This window comes from Lepidochelys kempii, chromosome 16, assembly GCF_965140265.1.
Source record: "Lepidochelys kempii isolate rLepKem1 chromosome 16, rLepKem1.hap2, whole genome shotgun sequence".
In the NCBI taxonomy this organism is placed as follows: Eukaryota; Metazoa; Chordata; order Testudines; family Cheloniidae; genus Lepidochelys; species Lepidochelys kempii.
In genome coordinates, this window is record NC_133271.1 from 10,436,532 (window position 1) to 10,462,080 (window position 25,549).

The 25,549-nt window shown below is 47.1% G+C and overlaps 1 protein-coding gene across 13 annotated transcripts in view; it reads left to right on the top strand.

Annotated features, from left to right (window-relative positions):
• The window catches only part of EHMT1 (euchromatic histone lysine methyltransferase 1), a 170,424-nt gene that overhangs the window by 122,408 nt on the left and 22,467 nt on the right, over positions 1 to 25,549 (top strand). For 12 of the 13 annotated variants that reach the window (XM_073313920.1, XM_073313919.1, XM_073313921.1 and 9 more), the window contains 16 exons: positions 917 to 1,062; positions 4,148 to 4,291; positions 5,947 to 6,173; positions 7,073 to 7,237; positions 8,094 to 8,176; positions 9,696 to 9,802; positions 11,521 to 11,643; positions 12,815 to 12,970; positions 14,792 to 14,893; positions 15,848 to 15,952; positions 18,168 to 18,322; positions 19,378 to 19,545; positions 19,916 to 20,060; positions 21,660 to 21,737; positions 22,888 to 23,003; positions 25,439 to 25,525. In XM_073313920.1, the coding sequence (XP_073170021.1) occupies positions 917 to 1,062; positions 4,148 to 4,291; positions 5,947 to 6,173; positions 7,073 to 7,237; positions 8,094 to 8,176; positions 9,696 to 9,802; positions 11,521 to 11,643; positions 12,815 to 12,970; positions 14,792 to 14,893; positions 15,848 to 15,952; positions 18,168 to 18,322; positions 19,378 to 19,545; positions 19,916 to 20,060; positions 21,660 to 21,737; positions 22,888 to 23,003; positions 25,439 to 25,525 (2,107 nt within the window). The remainder of the gene's footprint in view (positions 1 to 916; positions 1,063 to 4,147; positions 4,292 to 5,946; positions 6,174 to 7,072; positions 7,238 to 8,093; positions 8,177 to 9,695; positions 9,803 to 11,520; positions 11,644 to 12,814; positions 12,971 to 14,791; positions 14,894 to 15,847; positions 15,953 to 18,167; positions 18,323 to 19,377; positions 19,546 to 19,915; positions 20,061 to 21,659; positions 21,738 to 22,887; positions 23,004 to 25,438; positions 25,526 to 25,549) is intronic. The other variant, XM_073313927.1, reaches the window with a different exon arrangement.

Sequence of the window (25,549 nt, forward strand, 5' to 3'; positions counted from 1 at the left end):
AACCCTTAAAATGGTGTTCTCAGAGGAAAAAAGAGAATGTTGTTTTCACAGTGGCACCAGAGAGGAATCTCTCCTGTGACCTGAATGATTAGTACTGGTGTTTCAACCTTTGCCCAGAGTAAAATAACTCCCCTTTTCAAGCTTTTTTATTTTTTTTAAATCAAAAAGCAATGATTACTTCACTTGAAGACCTAATAGCTTCCCAGGCTTGGCTCTGAAAAACAAGATAGTTTTGAATTAGCCAAGGGAAAATGTCTAGGAAGTTTTTTTTAAAAAAGTGCGTGTTTCTGTAACTCAAAAATGTGTGAAGAACACTGTTCAGATAGGATTCAGATATTCCGTCCCTGGCTCAGATGAAATATGCCAAGGAATATTTTTCAACCATGTCATAAGCCTTTGCAAATAGAAGACAGTGATAAAATACTTTGCTGACATTCTGCCATGCTGCTATAATGTAGCTTCAGACTTTGAACGGCAGTTGGTCCCCTGCAAGTTATCTGATACTTAGAGTATTGGGAGTCAGGACTCCTGGGTTCTCTATTCTCTGCCACAGATGCACTGTGTGACTTTGGGCACGTCACTCTTTTTGGGTGGGGTTTTCAGTTGTCATAGGTGCCCGCTTCCGTTGAAGTCGGTGGTAAAGTTCCCAGAGGGAGCAGAGCTAGACCAACCCTGAACATATCTGAAAACTCCACACTGAGTACCTTGGTTCCCCCCCATCTATAGGATCGGGATAAGAACAATTGCGTACCTATGTTACAAGGTTTAACTAATGCTTGTAAAGTGCTTTGAGAACCTTGTGTGGAGGGTGCTCTAGAAGGGTAAAGCTAACATTGACCAACTGTGTCCTTTTCTTCCCTCTGGGTGTTCTCAGGAAGTAATTACAGAGCTGACTGACTTGCCTTTTGCACCTTAGGTCTTTCTAATGGCCCTGAAGCAATGGAAATGGACGGTCTTCAGGAAGTGCCTCTCTGTAGCTGTCGAATGGAAACCCCCAAAAGCCGAGAGATTACCACACTAGCCAACAACCAGTGCATGGCAACGGAGAGTGTGGACAATGAGGTAGGAGCCCTTCCTTCAGCTTCCTCCCATGGAAGAGTGAGTCCCCTTTGCTTCACGTGCTGAGGACTCTGCCTGCTCTCTTTGGGAAGAGAAATTGGATGTGCTGAGTTGGTTTGCCAAGGTCTTGACTTTGTCAGCAGGAGTCTGAAGAGGTCTGTGCTGAGAACATAAGTGCGCTCGGTTTACAGGCTAGTTTCCCAGCCTGGGGCAGGTCCCCAGACTAGTCCATGCAGAGGGGGTTTGGGAGCAAATAGGACAAAGAACTCTCCTTGCCGCACATGTGTAGTAGCAGGTAACGTGGCTGTCAGCTGCTTGAAAGCCAGCTGCCTTCCCTCCTGCTCCTGCCCTGTGACTAGGCTCTCGAGGGATGTAGCTCAGCTTCAGGAGCCTGTGTTGCAGCTGCACAGAGGCGCCAGTAGACTCTTCCCACCGATAGTGTGTGCACTTCTGGTGAGAGGGGCGTAGGGAGGGGAGAGAGCCAGGAAAAATACCCCCCCCCCCCACCCCACCCCACACACACACAAGGAAAGGAGTAAAAAATTAGTGGGGAGGATACAAAATGAGAAGGAAAATAAGAAAGAGGCAGAAGAGAGGGGACAAAGGAGACATAGCAGCTGAATGGGGTATAGTGCAGGGAGCATCTACCAGGCCACGCAGAGGTGCTAGAGCATGGTAAGATCGGGACCCTCTGCTTTGTCTGAATAGTGAGACCGTGCCCTTTTATTGGGCTGGGAACACAAGTTCCAGCACTCCGTACATCACAGCCACCCACTGAAAACGGGGACGTACCTCTGTTGCACCAAGCCAGTCCAGCTGTAGGGGATGGCGCCCTTGGAGAGCGAATGGAGCAGGGGCAGCAGGTGGTTCTGTGCTGCATGTCTCGGGCTGTACAGCTGGGCTGGCTTGTTAAAATAAAGGCACTCCAAACCAAGTGGAATAAAATACATTTGCATGCATCAAACTGAGAACATTCAAACAGAGGAAACATGGGAGGCCATTTCTCTTGATTACCCAGGAGCCAATACAGACTTTTCCTAGCGCTTGGAAAGTGTTTCTGGAGCAGTTGCCCGCCCACTAACTCCCACCTATACTTCCCCTCTCCTGCATTACTCCTTTGCTGCAAGGCTTTCTATATCCCAGAAGCCCTGTGCTGCCTTCAGGTTCTCCTGGCTGAAAAGTGCTGCACTTGTGTCTTTCAATTAACCACAGTGGGACCAGCCCGGTTCCAGTGGTTGCCAGCAGCACTGAAGTAAGCCCCCGATTCATTCTCTCTGCGGAGTTTGGGAGGTACCACTTCAGGCAAGAAAACAAACTGTTAAACTTCCTTTTTACTGGGAGACGCTTTCCTTCCCCGCAGAACACAGTATCACTTGCTGAGCCGCTTGCACAGAGCAGGGAGTCAGAATTGTTCAGGTTCTTTTTCTGGGTTCTGGAAAGAATTGGGAGTGGGGGAATACTTAACACCCTTTCGCAGGCCACTTGTATTCCAGTCACTTACGCACACGACTACCCCATGGCAAAGGAATCCCCAATGCAAGACAGGGGCTAGTCATTGAAGGGAAAACATCCCTAGAGCCTTGGGGAGGAAAAGACTTGGAGTCTCACTCTCAGGGGTCTCTAGACAAGGTAGAGGATATGTTAAGAAGCTGTACAGTTCTCTGAGAGCTCCCTTTCTCAGACAGATTGGGGGTGAGCTGGCCGAAGGAATAATGGCCGCCCTTTATATTAAGTTTGTATGTTATAAAGCATTAATAAGTGGCTAATAGATGTTTTAAGCATGTTACAGGACTAGTACATAGCTGGATGGTTGTAAGCACAGTATTGGAAGGGGTTATCCAAGGTTATAAGCCACCTGTTGGCCTCTACAGCAATTGATTGTCAGTTTGATAAAAGAGCCACTAATCATTTATGTACTCTTTTTAAAAACTACCTGGAAATGGAACCTTAATAGAAAATGTGACCAAGGTAACATCAGAACTGCTTAACACAGACAGGCCAACCTGCCGTATGTCTGATCAAATTTGCTTAGTTTATAGGTAAAACAAGGGAATTTGTTCGCTAACTTTCAGCTCACTCTGAGTGAGAGGGTGCCACTTTTATTAGTGGCTCTTCTGACCCACGCAGTGGTGTTGACAGTCACATCAGTGAGCTTTGGGGCCAGTGTTTTGATTTGGTAGGGATGTTTATCACAGTAGGTTGTCATGGCATTTAAGGGTGGGGGGAAGGAGGTTTTTTGGAGGTGGTGCTGGAGGGGTAGAATTTAAGGAGTTGGTGAAAGTTTTGGAAACCCCAACATAACGCCATGCTGCCTCGTGCTTGGCACTCAGGAAGTGAAAATGACAAGATGTATAAGTGTGAATGCAGCAGGGGGAAGCACTGATCTAGCAAAGCAAGCAGCATACGTGTTTAAAGGTGAACCCTGATATAGGTGATCCTGAAAACAGGTTAATAACCTAAGGTAGTGGGAGAGAACATAAGGATTCTTTGAATCAGACATTGATGGTAACTCTGTCCCTAGAAGGCCAGATTTTTTCAATTTTTTTAAAGGTTTCAGCACACACTGCTTGCACAGTGTGTTGTGCTCTTATGAAAATCTGGGCCTTAATGTGCCTGGGCGTGTTCCAGCTCGGGACCTCAACAAGCACAAGCCATAATTTAATTGTACAGTGATTCTCCCTCTGTCTCATGATGTGTTCACTTTCGAACAGTAATGAGCTTTGGTGCATTAGGTCTTGTTCCCTCAGTCAATGACACCCTGTGTTTCTGGCAAAATGAGAGTGAGTGTTTGGTGACTCAAACCCAGGGGGCTGCCCATTCTGCTGCTGCTTGGCTCTTGCGTATTTCCAGTTATGAATTTCCTTATGAGGATTGAATGACTCTCTGGTCCATATGCATGTTAGTTAGTAAATGATGCATTTCTTCCTGTGAGAGCAGCTTTCCCTGCTCCCTATTGGACCGCTAATGCTGTCTGGCATGCATCTGAATGGCTGTGAAAAGGCTAGGTTTCATCACAGCAATGTGCACAGAGGATTGTCTGTGTTTTGGTCTCTAGTAATTGCCTTTCCTTTCATTATTCCTATTCCAGCTGGGCCGGTGCACAAACAGTGTGGTGAAATATGAGCTGATGCGCCCTTCTAACAAGGTCCAGCTCTTGGTGCTGTGCGAGGACCACAGAGGGAGAATGGTGAAACACCAGTGCTGCCCTGGCTGTGGATACTTCTGCACTGCAGTAAGTCTCTCATTTTAGCCTGGGGGTACCCAGAGGTGCTGCAGGTGCCTAATGTAGAGGCTTGCCATGCTGCCTTTCAGTGATCACACATATCTTTTCTCCTTCTCACTGCTGGGAAATGCTGCTTTAAATGCTGTGGAATAGGTACAGCAGCAGCTAGGTAACATACCCTGGGCTATCTTTAGCCTCCAGAGGAACCTCAGAGAATATTATTGACTGATCCAGCTTGACAGCTGTACCATGTTGGAGGCCTTGCCTGAAGAGTTTCAGGGCTGTGGGTTTCTTCTCCCCCACACTGATCTTTCCCATAATGGCCTTTCACAGTTTACCATCGTAGATTCCAAATCCAGAAGGGACCGTTGTGACCATCTAGTCTGACCTCCTGTGTAATGCAGGCCAGAGAACTTCCCCAAAATAATTCCTAGAGCAGATCTCTTAGAGTAACATCCGTTCTGGATTTAAAAATGACCAGTGATGGAGAATCTACATGACCCTTGGAAAGTTGTTCCAAAGGTTAATTTCTCTCTCTGTTAAAAGTTTACGTCTTATTTCTTTGTAAATCGGTCTCTGCACGTGTGATCTGTTGTATCCCGTGTGCAGTGCTTTGTTTGCCATGGATTATATATAGTGAATTTGAGTGGTGTGGTTAGAGCAAGACAATATATTCTAGTCCCAGCTCTGCCACTGAGGCTCTGTAGGTTTGGTCTAGTCACTTAACTCAGCTGTGCCTCAGTTTGCCTATTTGTAAACATGGGATAATATTTACCTGATTCACATGGGGATTCAACTAACCTGTCCACGTGATTGGCATGTCTTGGTTCATAAATGCTATCCCAGAGTGCATCCGTCTGTTCCATCACAATAGATGGGCTTCAGGTAACACTGGTGCCACAGAATGATGGATTCTGGGATGACTTCAAGTCATCAGGAAGTGTTGGAGGATTTTGGAGCGAGGAGAAGAAAGCCATTAGAGCCAGTTTAGTGGTGTTCTACAGCACACACTTCTAGGGCTTTGTGTAAACACAAAAGTCATCCTGATTTAGCTAAGTTGGTTTAGAAACTGAAGTCGCTACATCGGTGTAACCCCTTGCATGGATTCTCTTAAATTGGTTTAGGAGTGTAGGTCTGTGTAGGTAAGGCCAGGCATTAACTCCATTGTCAGTGTAGCTTTACAGCACACCTGTAAGTGAAGTCCTGCAATAGAGGTCAGTTGTCAGATTTTCTTAGTGTGCAGACCTGTCATCTTTACATGTGCCCTTTTTGCTTTTGGGAGCATCATGTGCACAGAGAGCGCATCCGCTGGGAAAGGGGAAGTGTTACTCCAATGTATAAGCCATTACAACATGCCGCATATTAGAGCTTGTGTTTCTAGAAACACAGCAAGAGTTTTGATGTTGGGAGATGTTAGAGCAGAGAATGAGGAACCAAGAGTCCTGGGTTCTGTTGCCAGATCTGTTAGTGGCTTGGTTTGTAATCATAGCCAATCAGTTGTTCCTCATTGCTGCTGTTTTGTTCATCTGTAGAATGGTGATAATTCTGGCCTTCCTTCCCGGCATGTGCTGATGATACTAAAGGTCATACTAAAGAGAAGGGTGAAGAACATTATTATTTATGACTGAACATGTGAACTACTTCTGTGTGTTCTCTCCCCCCAGGGTACCTTCATGGAGTGTCAGCCTGAAAGCAGCATTTCTCACCGTTTCCACAAGAACTGTGCCTCCCAGGTCAATGACAAGAGCTACTGCCCGCACTGCGGGGAAGAGGCCTCTAAGGCGAAGGAGGTGACGATAGCAAAAGCAGACACGACCTCCACAGTGTTGCTGACCTACGAGCAGGAGAAGCCAATGGCTCTAGAGGGAAGGGCAGACACCACCACAGGGAGGTGAGTCGCTGCTCAGTAGAAGCATTGGGCTCTCCGGGGTGCCTTGATTTATGTCTGAAACCCCCCACCTCTGCTTCATGGATCAAACAGGTTCCTGGTTCTTGTCTTATGTGCCAAATCCAGCAGCTGGAAGCTGAAGGCTGTTCCAGGATGATGCACTGGACTTCCATCTCTGAAGACCTGGCCTCCCATGTCACAAGTTAAATGAGTTCTTGGTGTCAGTCCAGTCCCCAGAGACATTTGTCCCCCTCATAAAACCACTGTGTAATTCAGCATATCTTGCATTCTGCTCGAGAGGGGCCCAAAATTATCAGGGCGAGATGCAGGGACTGAGGTGGATTGGCAGAGCTGTGCGGGGAGCCTAGGACTGGATTAGTAGTGGGTGTCTGCGGGTCAGGATTGGGGTTAGCAGATATCATCTCAGGGAGCAAGCTTACATAGCACCAGACCATAATACATGTGGCTCTAACCAAGCAGCATGTGTGCATAGAGAAAATCAAAGCAAATCATCACCTGTTCTGGAAGTCTTCAGTATTGAGCAGTGCTTAAGAGAGATGCTAAATCTTGAGGTTTATCTGAGCATGTGCTAATGATCTTTGTCACTTACCGCCTTGTCCCAGCAGTCTGCTGAGAAAGTACAGTGCTCTTTGCCCCATGATGCAGTAGTAGCTGTATCCCCAGATATGTTTCTTAGAGCACATCTACTCTAATGAGAGGGTAACGCTGCTTCTGGTCCGAGGAGAATTCTGGCCAAGAGGCCACTTTTCAAAATTGTTTAAGCCATTTGCATTTAAAACTCGTTTTCTTTCCTTATTTGGCATAAGACATATGTGCTCTTGTCTGGGTTCAGTGCTTATGTTTGGCTATCTCTCTCTCTCTCTCTCTCTCTCTCACTTCAGTGGCATTGGAACACAGTTGTCTGAGGAAGACAAGCCAGAGAGTTCGGCTGCTGAGGGGTTTGATTTGGCTGGGTCTTCTGTTTTTGTGAAGCCTGCCACTGGCCTACCTCAGGGACCAGTTAAAGAAACCTTGGAAAGTGCTTTGATTGCCCTGGATTCAGAAAAGTAAGAACTGGCCTCCAAGGCTCTCCAGTGCCCCCCAGGTTCATTGGGCTGGAACAAACCAGGATTTAGTCTGTTTGGGCTTTGAGGCCCACTTGAACAGGGAGTGTTTCTATTCAGATGGGTCATTCTCCACTGAGGATTGTGGGTTCTGCAGCACAGCTTCTGCTGCATCCATCATGCTGATGGATTTGCTAGTGGGGATTAGTCTGCCTTCCCACAGACCGTACTACCAAGATTGACCTACCAGGGATCCCCATTCACACTCTTAGCACACCGACAAGAGTGAACCCCAAAATCAGGAGCTCCCTCTGTCTGGCTCCTTGAAGCCTTCTGCCTACTTGACATTCCGGGAAACCTGGAGTCCTCCAAGAACAAGGTAACGGCTGCTGTTTAGCAGCCCTGGTAGAGGTCTGTTGAGTAGCTGAACCCAGTGGAACGTTTACACGAAAGGTATTACTGAAGGAGTCGAGGGGAGGAAATGCTGCTTCCTGCCTCTAACGCCTCGTTCTGTGCACACAGCCATGTGATGCTGGTCACACGGTGCTCGAGTGGGTGTGGTAAAAAGCCGAGCGCTTGCCGTAGCTGCATTCTCTTGCCTTCAGTGAGGCACATCCACTGGGTGAACCCAAAGGCTCTGTCTAGTGGGCTCGGGGATAGGGCTGTCCGTGGTATGTCTGAAGCGGGTTGGTAGAGAGTGGTAGAAAGGTGCCCTTCAAGGAGAGCAGATGCACCTGGTACTTCCTGATATTCCTTAGGAACAGACTTCTGGCATGAACCGATGGCAGTGAGGAGAGGACAGAGCTCTTGGGACTTTTCTTTAAGAGTATATAATAAGCCTATTTCCTCTCTGCTACAGACCGAAGAAGTTACGGTTCCATCCGAAGCAGCTGTACTTTTCTGCCAGGCAAGGGGAACTGCAGAAAGTCCTGCTTATGTTGGGTAAGTGGATCCTGCCCAGAAGGTTGCTAGTTTGGCAGTACTCCAGCTCCTGCAAGTCAATTGCCACAGTCCAGTTCCCTACTTCGCATTCCCTGTTGGCCCACGTGGGAGGGTGTTGGAAGCTAAAATCAGTTTTGCCAATAAGTTATCATTGACAGTTGTTTCTCCTCTCTCTCTCTCATATGTGGACCCACTGCCAACTTGCATCTGAATATGGACACAGTTTTATACAGATTCCCACCCTTAACTTCCCTCAAACATCCTCCATGTAATTTTCCAAACTGGCAAAATTTGCCTAACCTCAAAATGAGTGTGTGGGGGGTGTTTACAAGTGGTATGAAAGGTGTTTTAAATTTAGGACCCTCAGTGAGTTTGCAGAGAATGAAAGATTCTCAGTGTACAAAGCTTTATTAAGTGCTTAATAAACTTCAACTGGAGGATAATTTTGAGATTCTGATGTTGCTTTTATCACTGCTCTTTTTGTTTTGGTTGCAGAACACTGTTGAGTAATTTTTTCTGTTGATCATTTTAGCTCCTCTCCAGTGTTTTGCAATACATGTTTGCAAATACTTTCAGTCTTTTCTTTTCACAAACACCTTTGTCCTTTTGGCAAATGTCGACTGTGTTGCCTGAGTCCTCGGTAGTAGTGAAGATCGATTCTGGTATTTTGTTTAACTACGACTTCATCCTACATACCATATTGTCGTGTCCAGCCATCATTGCCTGGCCATCATCATCATCTGTCAGTTTCTGCACAGCTGGGCCAGATCTTCAGCTGGTGTTAATTGGAGTAGCTTTATTGACTTCAGTGGAGCCCAGTGTTTACAGAGACAGAAGAGGAGTGCTAGTGATCCATCAAGGACTTGCTGGTGGTCCAAAGAGAGCAAGCTGGGTCACAGGGCTTCTCCCAGTCTGCAGTGGTTAAAGTACTATCCTGGTACTTGGGAAACCTGGGCTCAATTCTCTGCTCTGCCACAGACTTCTTTTGTGACCTTGGGCAAGGCACTTGGTTGCTCTGTGCCTCAGTTTCCCATCTGTAAAGTGGGGATAATAGCACTGCCCTACCTCACAGAAGATAAATATGTTAGAGACCATGAAGCGCTTTGAGATCTACTGATGAAAAGCACTATAAAGAGTTAGGTGATGGTGGTATTATTATTATTATGATTGTAAGAGAAGCTACAGATAGATTAAATTATTTCCCTGTTACTTCTCCATTCAACAATTGCTGTTGCAGCCATCGGGATGTTAGAGAATTGTGAATGAGAGGGGAGGTGGCATGCAGGATAGCAAATGGGAAGAGAGGCGTCCATGAGACCGTCTCTGTGTTAAAAGGTAGTTCACATCACATCTGAGAACTGCCTGGTCTACAAAAATAGTCACTCTTGGGTTTCATTGGTTTCGCACTTGGTGGTAGCAATGATGTAACAATAATTTAATTTAAGATCCCAAATGAGATGGTGGCAGTTCGCTGCTGATTTCTGTATCCCAGCTGGAAGAGTCTCTGTTTGTTTTTCAGTGGACGGGATTGACCCCAACTTCAAAATGGAGCACCAGAATAAGAGAACCCCTCTCCACGCTGCTGCAGAGTCTGGGCATGTGGACATCTGCCACATGCTGATTCAGGTTCATCTCCATTTATATTCTTCAAATCAAGAGGTTCCTCTCCATGCCATGTCCTCCTACCCCCCATGGCTGAAAAATATTTGGGAATAAACCTACTGAGCCTTTCCCTTCCACTATAACCCCTTAAATCTCAGGATTTCCTGTCTGTCCGCCTCTCCCCTCACCTGAATGTAGGCTCAGTGCTTCCATTGCAAATCAAAGGCACTGTAAATAATAGTGCATTCTTCTTCTGGTCTGTTGAGTGTGAGCTGGTGAGATTTGGACACTACTAAGTTTGTATAAAGGGAGACACCTGGTTAACGCGAAGAACTAGAGTACAAAAAATGTTTTGTATTGGACCCCTCTTAAATTAATGGTTTTAAAAGAATGGGCTTTTTAAACTTGCACGACGGTAAAGCACAAGGAACAGGCCCATGTTTTCAAAGTGACTGGTGGTTTTGGGTGCCCACTTTGAGAGACTTCGAAGGGGCTTGCTTTGCAGAAAGTGCTGAGCCTCCTGTGCTCTGAAAATGAAGCTCCTGGAAGGTGTCTCAAGTTGAGCACCCAAAAATAGAAGCATGTAAAATCAGTGATGACTGTTGAAAATATGCACCTTAACCCTGCTCCTTTTGTCCAGGCGAGTTGTCCTGTTTGAAGTCAGTGGAAGTACTTGTGTGAGTAAGGCCTTGCAATGAATCACAGGAATAAAATCTGTTAGAAGAATAATTCTGTCAAAGGGATGACCATGTCAGGAGGATGGAGCCTGGGGACAAGTCCAGCATCTCATGCGTTTCCTATTGCAAGGCTGTTGTGACAACACAATACTGGGGCAATAATATCCCCTGTTCCCCTAACCTGAAACACCCCTTCCACAGTGTGAATTGGGCGTTTTAGATCTTTAAAAGCAATAAAATCAAAGGGGTCTGTTGAAGGGCAGCTGGAAGCAATCGGCCCCCTTTACGTGCATAGGTGAATCTGAGTCAGCCTGTTACTGCTGTAGATAGGCCTTCTCTTAACAACAACAACAACAACATCGCAGGATTGTGCCTGCCTCTGAATGGTAGAATTTGGGTTTGTTTGTTTTTTGCTTGTTTTGAAGCAGTTTGTGTGTTATTGGGCAAAACATAGGGAATAAATTGGCCAAATGTATTGCACAGTAGCATTCTGATAACAAATAAAGGTAGGATTTTCCCAAGCAACTCCGCATTGGCCTAACTCCGCTATCATGGAAGTCAATGGAAATTTTACTGTTGACTTAAGTGGGAGCGGGCATCCCAATGGTGAGTGCTTTGGAAAACCCTATCCTTGCTATTGGTGACTAGGTCGTTCCAGAACAGCTTGTGATGATAGGGAGGGGACAACTGTTTGTTTCCTCATCCTCATGGAGTTGGTGGGCCCTTGGGAATAGAGAACTGCTCTTTGGATTTAGAGGATATAGAGATTTTTGAGGCATCGTACAGATGATCAGAGACCCGCTATGAATTCTACAGCGGCACAGAATGAGTTAATAACAGTGACCATCTAACTCCAGATGTGCGTTCCTTTGTGCTCCCAGTTACTGAATATGGAAGAAAGCAAATAATGTGATTCTCGGAAAGAGATCAGTTTTGACTCCCCCTCTTCCCCATCACTTTTCTTTATGTGGATGAATCGTTCTCTCAATCTGTATTCCCACACCCTTCTGTTGTTAAACAGTAGCTGTTTTAATGGCTCTTGTGTTTGCCTTGGCCATTTAACAGGCTGGTGCGAACATAGACACCTGCTCGGAGGACCAGAGGACCCCGCTGATGGAGGCAGCAGAGAATAACCATCTGGATGCTGTGAAGTACCTTATCAAGGCTGGAGCATTGGTAGATCCCAAGGTAGCCATTGATTCCTTGTTTCCTCTTGAATGGATTGTCAGGCTTTCCTTCCCTTTCTTGAAGGGTTTGAGTCTGGATGCAAGTTCCCAGCTAGAGGGGAATTGGGCCTGTATCGTTTGGGTCAGGGCTGGCTGGTGGTAATAATTTTTTAAAATTATTTAACACCTAGATTGCAAGCTCTTTGGGGCAAGGACTGTCTCTTACTACCTAAGTGTGTGATGGGGATCTGCTCCATATTTGGGGCCTCTGGATGGTACTGTAATAAAAATAATGAGTAACAGTAATAGTTGGTTCTGAATTCCATGGGCACAAAGAGAGTTCTGATCTTTAACCTCTGGTTTTGTGCTCCATTAACTCAGCACTAGGCTTTTGGGGGCAATTTTTTAAACAGGCCTCTAATTAGGTGCCTACAAATCAATTAAAGGGGAAAGAGAGAGAATTTAACTGTCCAAGTACCTGATTATGTAGCAGTTTGCAAGCACAAAACTGCAGTGGCAAAATCAGAGGCTGTCTTTAAAATACAGCCCTTTAATTTAAACAAATACAATAAAAGCATGGCTGGCTAGTTGCCCGTAACATGCTCTGCTTGTTTCAACCCTCTTGTAAAACACATGGATGGATTATTAGTGTCGTAAATCAGATGCCATTTGGAGGGCAGGAGCCCTGCTTGCCACAAACTTCGTATAGTTACCACCTGCTCACTTCAGCTCGCTGCCTGGGATATTGCTAAGGAACGGAGCAGTATGGTGATGATGCTTTGCCCACTGAGGAGCTGGCCTGTGTCTGTGGGATTATCCTGCTTGCAGGCTACAAGAGGCCAAATGCAGTCTGTCGTTGGGCCTTTGACAATTTCCCTGGCAACTTTCTCCAACGTGTGGGGGCATGTGCAGGTTCAAACTAGCTGGAGCCAGGGGCATCCCCAAGCAATTGCCAAATGCCTGTCGTGTGATTTTAATAATGGCACAGTGCAAAGAGATTTTTTTAATAAAGGTAAAGGGGGGAAAAAAAGCCCTTATCCTAACCAGCAAAAGTAAATTAGAACTGTTACAACCTGGGATCGTTATTGAAATTCAATAATTCCTGAAGTTTATTGCCTTAATTAGTTTCCTGTACAATATTAGTCATGTTTGAAAATAGCAGCCTTGCTACATCAACTGGGGTTCTTTTGCAGAGAGACAGAAATGCTAGCTGCTGCTTCTCTGCCCTCCCCTCGCTGAGAGAGAGGGATTGTCAAGCAAGAAAGGGGCAACTAATGACCAAGGGCATTCCTGGGTCCCCCTGCGAACTGCTGCTGTTCCTGTCAGAGGGACATCCTGGTCCCATTGAAGTCAGTGGGAGTTTAATATTAACTGTGCCTGCTCTCACACAGGTGTATTGAGAGACTACAGTTACCTCTTGTTAATCTTAGCAGGAAGGTGCCGCTGTTAGCCAGTGTCATACATAGCTACAAGCCTTTTGTGCCTATGCTGACTGTGAACCAGATTCCCAGCATGCTTTTCACTTATGTCAAGGTTGCTGTGAACTTTGTGCAATCCCTGTTCTTTGTATGTGCGGAACCTGTCAAAAGTAAGATGCACCAATGATTATTAACACTGTGCTCATGGACACTTGTGTATAGGGGCTTGTGGGACACTTTAGAGAGAGTAAAAACATCCTCTTTGCCCTGAGGAGTTTCACAATGTAAACTGTCTGAAACCTCACCTCCCCCATAAGAATGGCCATACTGGGTCAGACCAAAGGTCCATCTAGCCCAGTATCCTGTCTTCCGACAGTGGTCAGTGCCAGGTGTCCCAGAGGGAATGAACAGGGAATCCTCAAGTGATCCATCCCCTGTCGCCCATTTCCAGTTTCTGACAAACAGAGGCTAGGGATGCCATCCCTGCCCATCCTGGCTAATAGCCCTTGATGGACCTCTCCTCCATGAATGTATCTAGTTCTTTTTTGAACCCTGTTATAGTCTTGGCCTTCACAACATCCTATCCAGCTAAACATCCCCATCCAATTAAATCGCTCCCCCTCCAGGCATTGTCTGTGAGGCACCTGTGCTCTCTGAATTGGATACCTATTTGGGAGGGTGTCCTCACTCTTGTGGGCCAAAGAGGTGCTCCTATGTTGAAGTGTGTTGCTTTTTGTGGGTTTAATGTGGAAGGGATGATGTGGTTCAAATTGGGGGAGGGGTGGTTGCTTTTGGTTTTTCATTTATTTTCAGCCCCTTGGGGCTTGCTCTGGATTAAGTTTGTGTGAGGTAAAAGTTTGGGTTCTCCAGAGCATATCTGGTTTCTGATTTTATGCTGTGGGCCTCTCCTCTCCCACCATCACTTACACCCCAGCCCTTCAGCCTTTCCATCCTATAGAAGACCCTGTACTCAAAAGACCCCAAAGGGGGTTTTGCTTTCAAAACTTTATCTGAGTTTCTCCTCAGCATTTCCAGACCATCTTTCAGGCCTTGTCTCTGGTGGGGGGGCCCTGTGGTGTGGTTCCAGTGTAGAGGTGCCGGGGCAAGCCCCCTGTGTGGACATACTGCACTGGTGGGAGAAGTGGCTTGTACAGAGCAGCTGCATTGGGCTAGCAACTGGGGATACAAAAACCCAAGTGTCGGCAAAGCCTTAAGTTTCTGGTTAAGATTGTCTCTCCCGGGGGGATGCCCTGCTTTCGCAGCCTGTGCTGAAGCTCTGCCTATGTAATGGAGAGAATTCTCCCCCACACTTCCTGCCCCTCTGGCTCCAGTGGGGGAGCAATAGGGGACAGCTCTATGGGAGAGGGTGGGGGGAAGAAAGCCACCGTCAGCAGAGGGAGGGGGGAGCTGCAGATAGCCAGCTCTGCAATCTCTGCAAAGCTCTCAGGGGAGCCTTTTCATCCAAGGCCCTTCTCTTCCTCCCAGCCCCTACCTGTGCTCCCTAGTGCTGGCTTGTCAGGGCTTCGTTTAACACCCTACTGGGGGGGTGGGAGGGCTGGCTGTGGCTGCCATTCCTCTCTCCTGACATCCACAGCAGGAGGGGCAAGGGGGCTCTCCCAGGTCTGTGCTCTGACCACTAGCCTATCTCTTTCTGACATACCACAGTGCGGCTGTTGTGACACCAACAGTGTCCGACGCTGGGGAGGGTGGGAGATGATTTTCCTTGAGTTGTTCTATGATTCTGTTGCTCAGGATGCTGAGGGCTCCACGTGTCTGCACTTGGCTGCCAAGAAAGGGCATTACGAAGTAGTTCAGTACCTTCTCTCCAACGGGCAGATGGACGTCAACTGCCAGGTAAGGCCCTTCTGTGAGGTGCTTTCCGCAGCTCAGGAACCGCAGTCTGTCTCTGCAATCTCAGCAGCGCTCCACATGGTTACTCAGACACTTCTGGGCCGGTCTGGAGAAGCAAATGTGCTTAGCTAATGGGGCCATGATCCATGAATAATCCGATCCTCCCTTTCCAGCCTTCAGGGCCACCACAGAGAGACCCTCCTTCTCTGCCTCCCTTCCACACACATCGGGCAGCCCAGCCCATTTGCCAGCAGTCAGCTGTGCTGTGTTCTGCCTGCAACTCTGCTTTCGATTCCCTGCTTCCTCCAGACCTCTGCTGATCCTGGGGCCTTTATCTCAAGGGTCCATTAGTAGAGCCTCAATCTGCCCCTGCAGGCACATCCCACAACCCCACCTCCCAGCAATGGGACCAGAGAGGAAACTGAGCTGGGACCCGTTTGAGCTCTCCTGGAAAGGTTGGGGGGCAGCCGGCAGCTAAGCCATTTTCAATAGGACATCCAGCTATAAGGAGTGCGGCAACGCTGCCTTCCCCTAACCTTCTTCCAGGCCCATTCTGGGCTGCTCATTGGGCCTTATATAAATGACTGGCAGCTCCCCTGGGGTCTTGGCAGTCAACCCAATTCAGATGAAGGTTTGGGCTCTGATGCTACAATCTTACCTGCACAGATGGGCCCTTTCTCCCCCAGCCCCAGAGCCCCATTTGCAGTCTGTGGTGCGACGCCTGGATGCAGAAGTGGTGCGGATGGGTTTGAACCACACTATGCTGTGCGGGAATGACAACAGGGTTTTCTCCACAACCATTTAAATTCACGTGGTGGCGTGAGACAAAGTGGGTCAGTAGCTTCCTTTGAGAGGTGCCGCCTGACGTGGTTGCAGCCCACGGATCCAGTGGAAATCAAGGCAGGCGCTGCTTTGTCCACACTGTGCGTGTCTCATGCTCTCCTCTCCCCTCCCCAGGACGATGGAGGCTGGACGCCTATGATCTGGGCCACCGAATACAAGCACGTTGAGCTGGTGAAGCTATTGCTCTCCAAGGGGTCGGACATTAATATTCGAGACAACGTAAGACTTACCGGAGTTGGGGTTTTTAGTACATAAATGACTATCTTTATTTAAGAGCTCCCCAAACCAGAAACGCCAAGCCCCTCGGAAAGCACGGTAGGGAGCAGTGGGTTTGATAGCCAGTCTGACATGGGAGGAAGTAGCTGGTGAGAATTTGCGGCGTGAGCAGCCGCATTACTTGCAGTTTAGGTAGGTCCTTGCAGGACAGTCTGCTAACCTTCAACTCCCAAGTATTTCCCACGGAAGTATTTAAAAATCACGTCCATTGTGTCTGTGCCCAGTCATGTCCGCAGGGTAGGGCCCGCACAGAGTACCACAGGTTGTGTGCCCCAGAGATCTTCCACTCTGGAGACTTGACTTGCAGAAGTGCTGAGCAGCTCTCGCTCCAAGTGAAGGTAATCGGAGCTGCAGGTGCTAAGCACCTCTGAGGATCAGGCCTTCAGAGCCTAATTCTGCAAACACCTCCTGATGTGAGAAGTTGCAGATGGGACTGCTTGCCTGAGGGAGGGCCGGTCACCCGAAACCACGTTCTCTGATGGGAAAGATAAAACATGGTGCAGTGATTAGGGAGCATGGGCGGGGATGATTGGGGAGGAGGGAGAAGGCAGTGTCCAGTGCTCCATCTAGGAGATGGGTCAGATCTGCCACCGCTCCTTTTATTGATTGATTGATTGATTGCAACATCTTTCCCATTTTCCCACTCTGCCTCTGAGAAAGTCCTGTGAGTCCAGTGGACGTAAGAAGCTGATTCCTCTTGGTCTCACCCAGTGCTTCTCTCTGTGTCTTCCAGATGCTGTCAGGGATAGATAGAAGTGCATGTAACTCACTGCGCTCAGAATGGCTCAGACTGTTCACTAGTAGCTGTCTTCCCTGGCCCAAAAGCCCTTCCTCTTTAGGAGCCTCTATTTCTTGGGTAACTGAGTACTTTCCAGGCAGGTCCTGCTCTGACAAAGAATAAGAGCAAGAGTCAGAAGTGGGTGGGGGCTTTCCAGATTGTTGCAGTTGACTCCGTGGCCATAATACTGGTTCTGAACAAAACGGTTTCTTGTCTGATCCATCACAAAAGCTGCCAGCTACCAATCCCTTGGATCGCACATTAATCTGACAGTACAAATCCAATCATGCCATCCATCACACATGTATGAGATCCCCATTAATTTGTCCAGAGTTCCAGCATCTACTCATTGTAGGTCATTAAGGGCCAGCTCCTGCCATCGTTCCTCACACTGAGTAGCACCTTACTCCTCGAATAGCCCCATTGATTTTAATCAGCGTGAATAAGAATGGTAGGAGCTGTAAATTGCGCTGTTCTCTCTGTCGCCTGATTCGCAGTATGTGGAGTGGTATCCTCGCTGGATTAAATTAATCTTCAGAATGATACTTGGGATTGGCTGCTGGGGAGCAGAAGCCATGTCAAAAATGTTCCCCTCCCGCCCTCAGGCATCTGTTCGTAACTCAGATCTTCCCTTTAATAGAGATTAAGTTGCAGAGACTTATGTATGCATTTTTTTGCCATCTGTGAAAGACCCCGTTACAGTCATCATCACCATTATGTCGTCACAATCAGCCTTTCTTGTGCTTGTCATGCTGAAGGATTCCAAGGTGTGCTACAAATTACACAGTAATAGGATCATCACTTAAAACATCTAAATCAGCAAGATTCTGGTTCCCTTCTTTCTAGTGCTCTAGTGAGAGACTGGTACATGGTGCATTTAAGAGATGCCTGAAATCAGTTTGCTCTCCCTGTGCCTGGCGTCTTGCTTTTCAGACCTTTGTACCCTACAGCTTGTGCTCTGCTTGTTCCCCCTGGGCTCGCTGTCTTTGATATTGTAGAGTCAGGAGATGGTCTAGTTTTGTTACAGGTCTGGTTTGGATGGTTCGGCTCCTAGCCCTTCCCTGGGGCTCGTTTGCATCTGTCATATCTCCCTGTGGATCGTTCTGTGGTTTAGAGACAAATGACTCGTCTGTACAGACGAAGAGAGCAATGCAGGAGTTTCGCTGTAGCCTCGCCATCTCCAGTGAGCGTGGAGGCGGCTGTGCTGAGAACTCCCTGCCTGCCTGTTGCAGGGTTGTGTTCTCTGAGTAAGAGACAATCCAATAAAGGAGAAGGCCGGCCATGTGTTAAATGCCATAGCTACAGAGCTAAAGACAGTGGAGTCCCAAAGTGGTGGGATCTTAGTGCACTAAACAGCCTCTCCTATGTTTTCCCCTCCAGGAGGAGAATATTTGTTTGCACTGGGCAGCTTTTTCTGGCTGTGTTGACATAGCGGAGATATTGCTGGCTGCTAAGTGCGATTTACATGCAGTAAATATTCATGGAGACTCGCCACTGCACATCGCAGCCAGAGAGAACCGCTATGAGTGTGTTGTGTAAGTACGGCTCCTGCCACCCCCGCTTTCCTTTGTTACTTTGTTCACTTCTCATTTGGACACTGGCTTGCAAGTGAAGGAGTGCTATGAAATACCTTTGCCTTTGAACACGAAACAAAATAGGATGAAGAGCCTGATTCTACATTGCTTTGCACCCGAGCAAAGTGGGGGAGAAATACATGGGGCTGATCCTCATTAACACCAAGACCCCTTTGCACCACTCTGGCAGTGGAAGGGGGCCGTAAATGACACAAATTAAAATTGCATCCACTGTAAGGCTCCTTTTCACTGCCAGAGTGGTGTAAAGGGGCCTTTGAGTAAATGAGAACCGGGCCCTAGTGACCTGATTCAGTAGCACATGCACGGCTGTAAATGACTACGCAAAGCACAAGGCAGTGGAGAAGCAGGCTGAGTTTTTGTAAGCATACGAGTGGAGCTTGTGATGGTTCCTAGCACCATTTATAGGGACATGGGATGCAGGGCCACTCCATTTGCAGAGCAGTCAGTTGGAGGTCCTGAATGCTTTCCCTGTGTTACAATGCATGCAGCAATCCCAGTTAGTGAGCGAGAGCTCCGTCTAGAGGGTGAAATTCACCCCTGTACAAAGAACTAGCTCAAGGCCTCTGCCCCTTTTTAAAGTTCCATTTATGTCCTCAAAATATGGCTTCAATTGGACTTCAGTGGTGCCGAGGCCCCTAGTTTCGTGTCCATTTGTAACTAGGCTGGTTATGAGCAAACTCCTTTTTGTGCCTGATGTAAGGCGGGATTTGGACCCAGCACTCTAGAATTGGCCTGCTGATGTGCCAATCTGTTGCTCTACCCAGCTTCCAAATTAACCCCCACCTTTAGAAAGTGTTGTTCAATGAACCAGCTTTGTAAAAAGGGAATTGAGGTGGTTGCTTTTTATACTGGTGGAACCTGTTTTGATTCATCATTCTCGAGAGAGTGGTCCTACTAATGCGACCTTAAGCAGTGGCTGCAGAATGCCATTTGACTCTTCCGCCTCTGGTAAGTTCTTTCTGGGTGGGTTATCTATTGTTGTTGCTGTTTTGCAGCCTCTTTCTCTCCCATGGCTCGGATGTCAGCTTGAAGAACAAGGAAGGTGAGACTCCACTCCAGTGCTCGAGTCTCAACTCTCAGGTCTGGGTGGCTCTGCAGATGAACAAGACAATCCGAGAATCATCTACTGACAAACCTGCCCAGATAGAGAAGACGGTGAGCAGGTGAGAGTCCAGCTAGCCTCTGTAGTGACTGTCAAGTGCAGGCTCTCTAGGTTGAGGATGAGGCCCTGATTTGGGAAGGCACTTAGCTTTTAAGCTTGTGCTGAATCAGGGCTGGTATTTATGAATGTATCATCCATATGGAATGATCCAACAGGAAGTAATAATTTATACATCCAGTTGGAAAAACAGATTCAGAATGAAACCGAGTTCCTTTCAACCTTAAATATTCAGAGATCAAATTCTGCTCGGGATGCCGCTCAAGCTGCATTTGTTGATTTTGTAATCACCAGATTGTTTTGGGGAGTGGAGGATGGTATCTTTGTTGCATAAAGCAATTGTTTTCTTCCCTATCTTTCCCCTGCTGTGACAGAGACATTGCCCGGGGTTACGAGAGGATCCCAATTCCATGCATCAATTCAGTGGACAGTGAACCTTGCCCCACCAACTACAAATACGTTTCTCAGAACTGTGTGACCTCCCCAATGAACATTGATAGAAACATCACACATTTGCAGGTTAGATGGGCCAGGTACATACGTGGGTGGGTGGCTGGGTGGGCCTCTCCTGTCGTGGTATGGAATATTGTTAGAGAGGTTGCTGTGTGCTGATCAGAGAGCCAGCTGGAGTGTGCACTGCAGAGATGTGTTCCTATAGGAAGAGGTGTTTGTGCGTGTGTCCGTCCGTCTCTCTAGGGGGACGCAGTGATAAGAGCAAGCGTGGTTGAGCAGCTTGATTGTGTGCTTGTATTCCAGTTACACACTTGCCTCCTCCACCTTGTTGGTATAGATCTTTTTGCAATAGAAGAACGGAAATTCCTCCCACTGCTCCTTGGAACTGAGAAAACATTTTGTTCCATGGAAATTTTAAAGTCAAGCCTCAGAGGCGCTGTGATGATGTATGTGTGAGTTTTAAGATGAGAGAGAAAACCCACGATCCTTTCCATTTTGTCAGAATTGAAAACCCTATGGCATTTTCAGTAAGAACTGGGGTGTTTAACCCCAGTGTGCTGGCAAAATTCCAGCTTAGGCATTTGGACTCTGCCTCCCTGAATTCCCCCAGCTGTTTCTCTTGAATGTAGGATTCTTCATCCCTTCCTTTCTTAAACTGCTGCTAACTGCACATGACATCCCACCCTGGAGATAGCTGCATTTCGTGGTTCTGATATAGCCCTTACACTCCTCTGAGGTGTAGTGAGGCTTTAATTAGTCAATGTTTGTAGATCCTCCGATGACAGCAACTGTAGATGAGCAAAGTAATATTTTGCAATAGTAATAATCCATGCTATTGATTGTGTTGTTCTATGTAATATCCATGAAGGCTGTGTGTTCTGGTGCCATAGTTATGAGCCCTGTAGAATATCCGAGAGAGACAGTCAGGCATTCATGGCTTCCCAGGCTTGATTCTTGCAACTCATTGTATCCAGGGATGAAGCCACATGCTCTGAAAAACCTCCAATTGTGTACAGAATTCAGCAGCCCGTCTACTTAGCAGTACAAGCTGCCAGGAACACATTGCCCCAGTGCTCCACTCGCTATACTGTCTCCCCAGTGAACTCGCATCCAGTTCAAGGCTTGTGTCTCTGATATTCAGAGCCCTCCAATCGACTGGCCCTACCTACTTGAGAAATCACCGTGCCCTCTGTGACCCTGACTCCCCATGACAGCTGCTTTCCACTGGAACAGTGACCCTGCCAGCTGGTGGGTTGGGTCATGAGCACCGGAGAGAGAACTTTCACAGGAACTGGAGCTACACTGGAATTCACTCCTGCACGAGAGAAGAATGGACACAGGATCACCCCCTGTCAGAACTAACTGCAAAATTCCTTTCTGTGATCTAGCTTCCCCTCAGTAATGTCACCCACAAAAATGAGCAAACAAAAAGTCCTGTGAAAGCAGTGAAGCTGATCATGCTATTGTCTGATGAGAGAGGGAGGGAGGGAATTGTGCCTATTTTTTAAATACTTGGGAGGCCCCCATATACTTGGTGTTTTGGGAGAGGATGGGGTATATCAATAGTGAAGTTGATAGCGGTTTCCTTTACAGCCCATTTAACCAATTTGGTCTTTCTGTTGCACCTGTGTGAGAATTGGATCTGCTCTTGTTTCTCCCTTCCAGTACTGTGTGTGCATCGATGACTGCTCCTCCAGCAACTGCATGTGTGGCCAACTCAGTATGCGCTGCTGGTATGACAAGGTGAGGACTTGGAACTTCATGTTTGGCTTGGCTGATATTCACGTATTATAACCGTTCATTTTAAAAACTTCTTAAAATTTTCTAAATTCCAGTATATAAAATACTGAAGACTGTAATCTTGGCTTCAGTGCGTACATGGCAAGAGACGCAATAAATCTGAAACTTGCGTTACTTCTATACCAGTGGAGCCATTAATTATACCCACGTGATACACAGTGTTTTACAATCCGTGCCCAGGATGCAAGCCCCATGGAAGACTATAGTGTGAGCTGTTTGGTCTTTAAGTGTTTCTGTAATTTATAAATGAGGGGAAGGGACTAGGGATGTTTTATTTTTCCTTTATTTACTGTGATCCACCTTCTGTGAAGGCTGAGTGGAGGCAGTTTAATTACAGGGTTGTTAGGTGGCTTCTCTAGTGTTTTGTGTATATATGCTTAAATCCTCCAGGGAGGCTTGGAGGTTAATCCTTGGGCAGGTTCCACTAAGATCACACGTACCCTGAATCTCTGCAGGCTTCTCCCTTGGGAATTTTGGTATCTCCTGGCTTTTGCCAGGTATCCATTTTAATTGAGCTTTAACAGGCTTCACAATCCGAGGTGACTTCACTGCTTGTATCCTTTGAGCATTTATGTCCAAATTTCTTAAATGTGGTGCACTATCTGCCACCGTCTCATCTCCATGTAACTGGAGGGTACTTAGAGGGGCTTCTTATGGGAAGAAAGGGGGTCCAGTGACACGAGTGCTGGCCTCAGAGTCCAGAGACCTGGGTTCTAGTCCAGGCTGTACCACAGACTCTCTCTTCCCCAGTTGCAAAATGTGGCTAAAGATGCATGCACACTTCTGTAAAGCACTTTAAGATCTGCAGCTGAATAGCACTGCATGCAAAGTACTGTTTTTTGTTTATTGCCTGTCCTCTGTTTCTGATAATGGTGCAGAGCTCCCTCAGACTTTGGGGAAGTTTGGATAGGGATCTATGTTGTCATCTGAGTCAACTCTAGAAGATGGATGGGAACCAGTGTATGAGCTCTAGATTGGTTTAAACTTTGGGGAAATTCAGCTCTGGATTGGAACTTTCCAGCTTTATTTCCAGTTGCAAAAGAATACAGGAATACACAATTAATCCAGTCCTGATCTCATGTCTCTTCTCCAGGATGGCCGACTCCTGCCTGAATTCAACATGTCTGAGCCACCTCTGATCTTTGAGTGTAACCACGCTTGCTCATGTTGGCGAAACTGCCGGAATCGGGTAGTGCAGAATGGGCTCAGGTGAGAGAGAAGGCTCCTGATTTGGATCATTATTTTAAAAGGAATAAAGCTCCCTGCCTATCTACTCTAGTCTGTCTGTAAAAGGAAAGATTCCCAAAGATGAGGGAGAAATGGGGCAGCTATATCATCATCGAAAGAGGTAAACCAGAGCCAAGCCTCTGGTTCCTGCTAGTGAGCATGAAACAACAGCAGGGTTGTGAGATCAGCTGGGAACACCACCTTGACACTGGCCTAGACACTTGGACCCTCTGTGTTCTTTAGTCAACCCAAACGTACAATTTATTAGTTGCTTCTGTTGTTGGTTTTTTTTTATTTTTTTTTTAAGTAAGTGGTCGCTTCACTGGCAGTTCAGATGCGGCTTTCAGGGTAAGGTCTTTGGGGAAAATAGAATAATAATAAGGAAAGAAACATAGCCATTTATATCAAAATTATAGGTTAGCTGTTTATATCAGAAGTGTAGGCCAAAGCTTATGGACCTGGGTTCCTAAAGTTCCTGTGTAACTGGTCTGATCTATTTGTTTCCGAGATGCTCAGCACCCATTGACTTCAGTGCTGTCAATCACACTATTTGTATTGTGTTGCTGAAGTATGGAAGTAAGCCTTTAACTTTATGGACTCCATTTGGTAACGTTGGTGGTCTCCTTTAAAACGGGGGAAGGGATGTTATAGAGAACTGACTCTAGGTTAAACTGATGTTGTCGGTGATTTGGTTTGGTTTTATTTTGTAAGGAACTGATTGCGGGTGTTTTAACTTTGAAATTTTGATGAAAATTTGAAATTTATTAAAGAAAAAAAAACACTCAGGAGACTTTCCTGATGAAATTCTTGGCCGCGCTTTCTCGTTTTTTTTCCTGGTCGGCACAACGTGTTTGTTTGTTTAGGAGTTGTGCAAATAGGTTTGTTACTATTGTGCCCTGTTTGTTAAAGTCTTGCTAAGGGAGGCAGGGTGGCTCTGTAAGCTGATGCTGAAGTTGAGTGATAAGACCCTGAGGAGCCTGTGATAAGGTCAGATATTTCCCAGAGCTCTGTGGGCCTCGTCCCTTGAGGAATCAGGGATAACTCCTAGCTTTTGATCTGCAAAGAGGCTGCTTAGTAATGATGCCTGGGTGCTCCCTCTTCATTCTCAGTGTTTCCCTTATCAAATTTGCTCCAAATGAATGTTACATGTCAGAGCGCATGTTTCCCTCTGGCAGGCCTACCAGCTCTGCCTGGTGTCTGAAAAGCAAGTGATATTCCCTGCGCTTCCTGCATCATCCCAGCGTCCGGAATCCAAAACTCAGCTGCCTGTTTTACTGGTGATGAATGAGGCAAAACAGAATGCAGCTTCCTCAGGCCTGAGGCACGGTGTGACCACATTTTCTGAAGCTGCTAGTGCCAAGGAAAGCCTATCTGCCTTGGGTTGTGCTCCTGGTACTGTCTGCCAAGGGTATGAAGTGCCATGGAGGGAGAGGGATTATTTAATATAATGCAATGTAAAGGGGATATCAAAAGAAGCAATGGGGTGAATTTAAGAAAAGGAAAAAATAGGGGAGCATCAGGATTTCCCCCCCCAATAATGGAGTCTGTGCAAGTGGCCTTAGGCTCCCGCAGAGGATCAGCATTCCTGGAGAATGTTAAGTATAAGATGGTCCTATGAAATATTCCAGCAGTGGCTGGGCAATGCAGTAGAGGACCTAACAGGTCTTTTCTGAGTCTAGTTGTATAGGCTGTATATAGGGGCCAGGAAACCCAGCAAGTTTCAAGTTACAGAGTTTACTTCCTAGCTTTCAGCTAGTGGCTTAGGTAGGAATGAGTGGGACCTGCCAAATTTCCAGCTCTCGGCAGAGGGAAGGAATATCTGTGTAGTGATCCAGGGCGTTCTTGGTACTGCTCCAGCTCCATCCCCTCCTTTGCAGCACACTTCCCACAGTCACGCTACCATGGGCTCCGGCCGACTTCTCCTGAAACTTCTCCTCTTCCATTGTGCGGATGGGGAACGTGCAGGAGGGAAGAGAAGCTGGTAGCTGACGTTTATATCCCATGTGTAAATCCCCAGAGGTTTAAGGGGGGATAGTACTGTGGAGAGCACCGAGTCCCATAGTGCCCCCCATCCCCAGGCATCAAGCCCACTCCCCATGGAGTGTGATAAAGGGGGTTCTGCAGGATGAGGATAAAGGAGAGCTGCCACATAGTCGCTGCTTCCCCCTCTTGCTGTGCCACCAGCCAGTTTGCACCTGGTTTTCCTTCCTTCCTCTCACATTAACAGAGGGAGCAGATCCTGGGGTGCAAGGAACTGGGGTCACATGGTGACAAAATTAGAAATTGTCTCTTGCAATTAATGTTTTCTGATTAAATTTGCAATTTCTGTGTGACGCTCCCCTCCCCAAAGAGCGGATGCCTTTCTGCAGAGCACCTCATCTGATGCCATTAATGGGACCCCTTTTCTTGTCTTTCAGGGTTCGATTGCAGCTTTATCGAACGCAAAAGATGGGCTGGGGCGTGCGGTCGATGCAGGACATCCCCTTGGGAACGTTCGTGTGCGAGTAAGTTCGTCGGCTTAGAGTAGC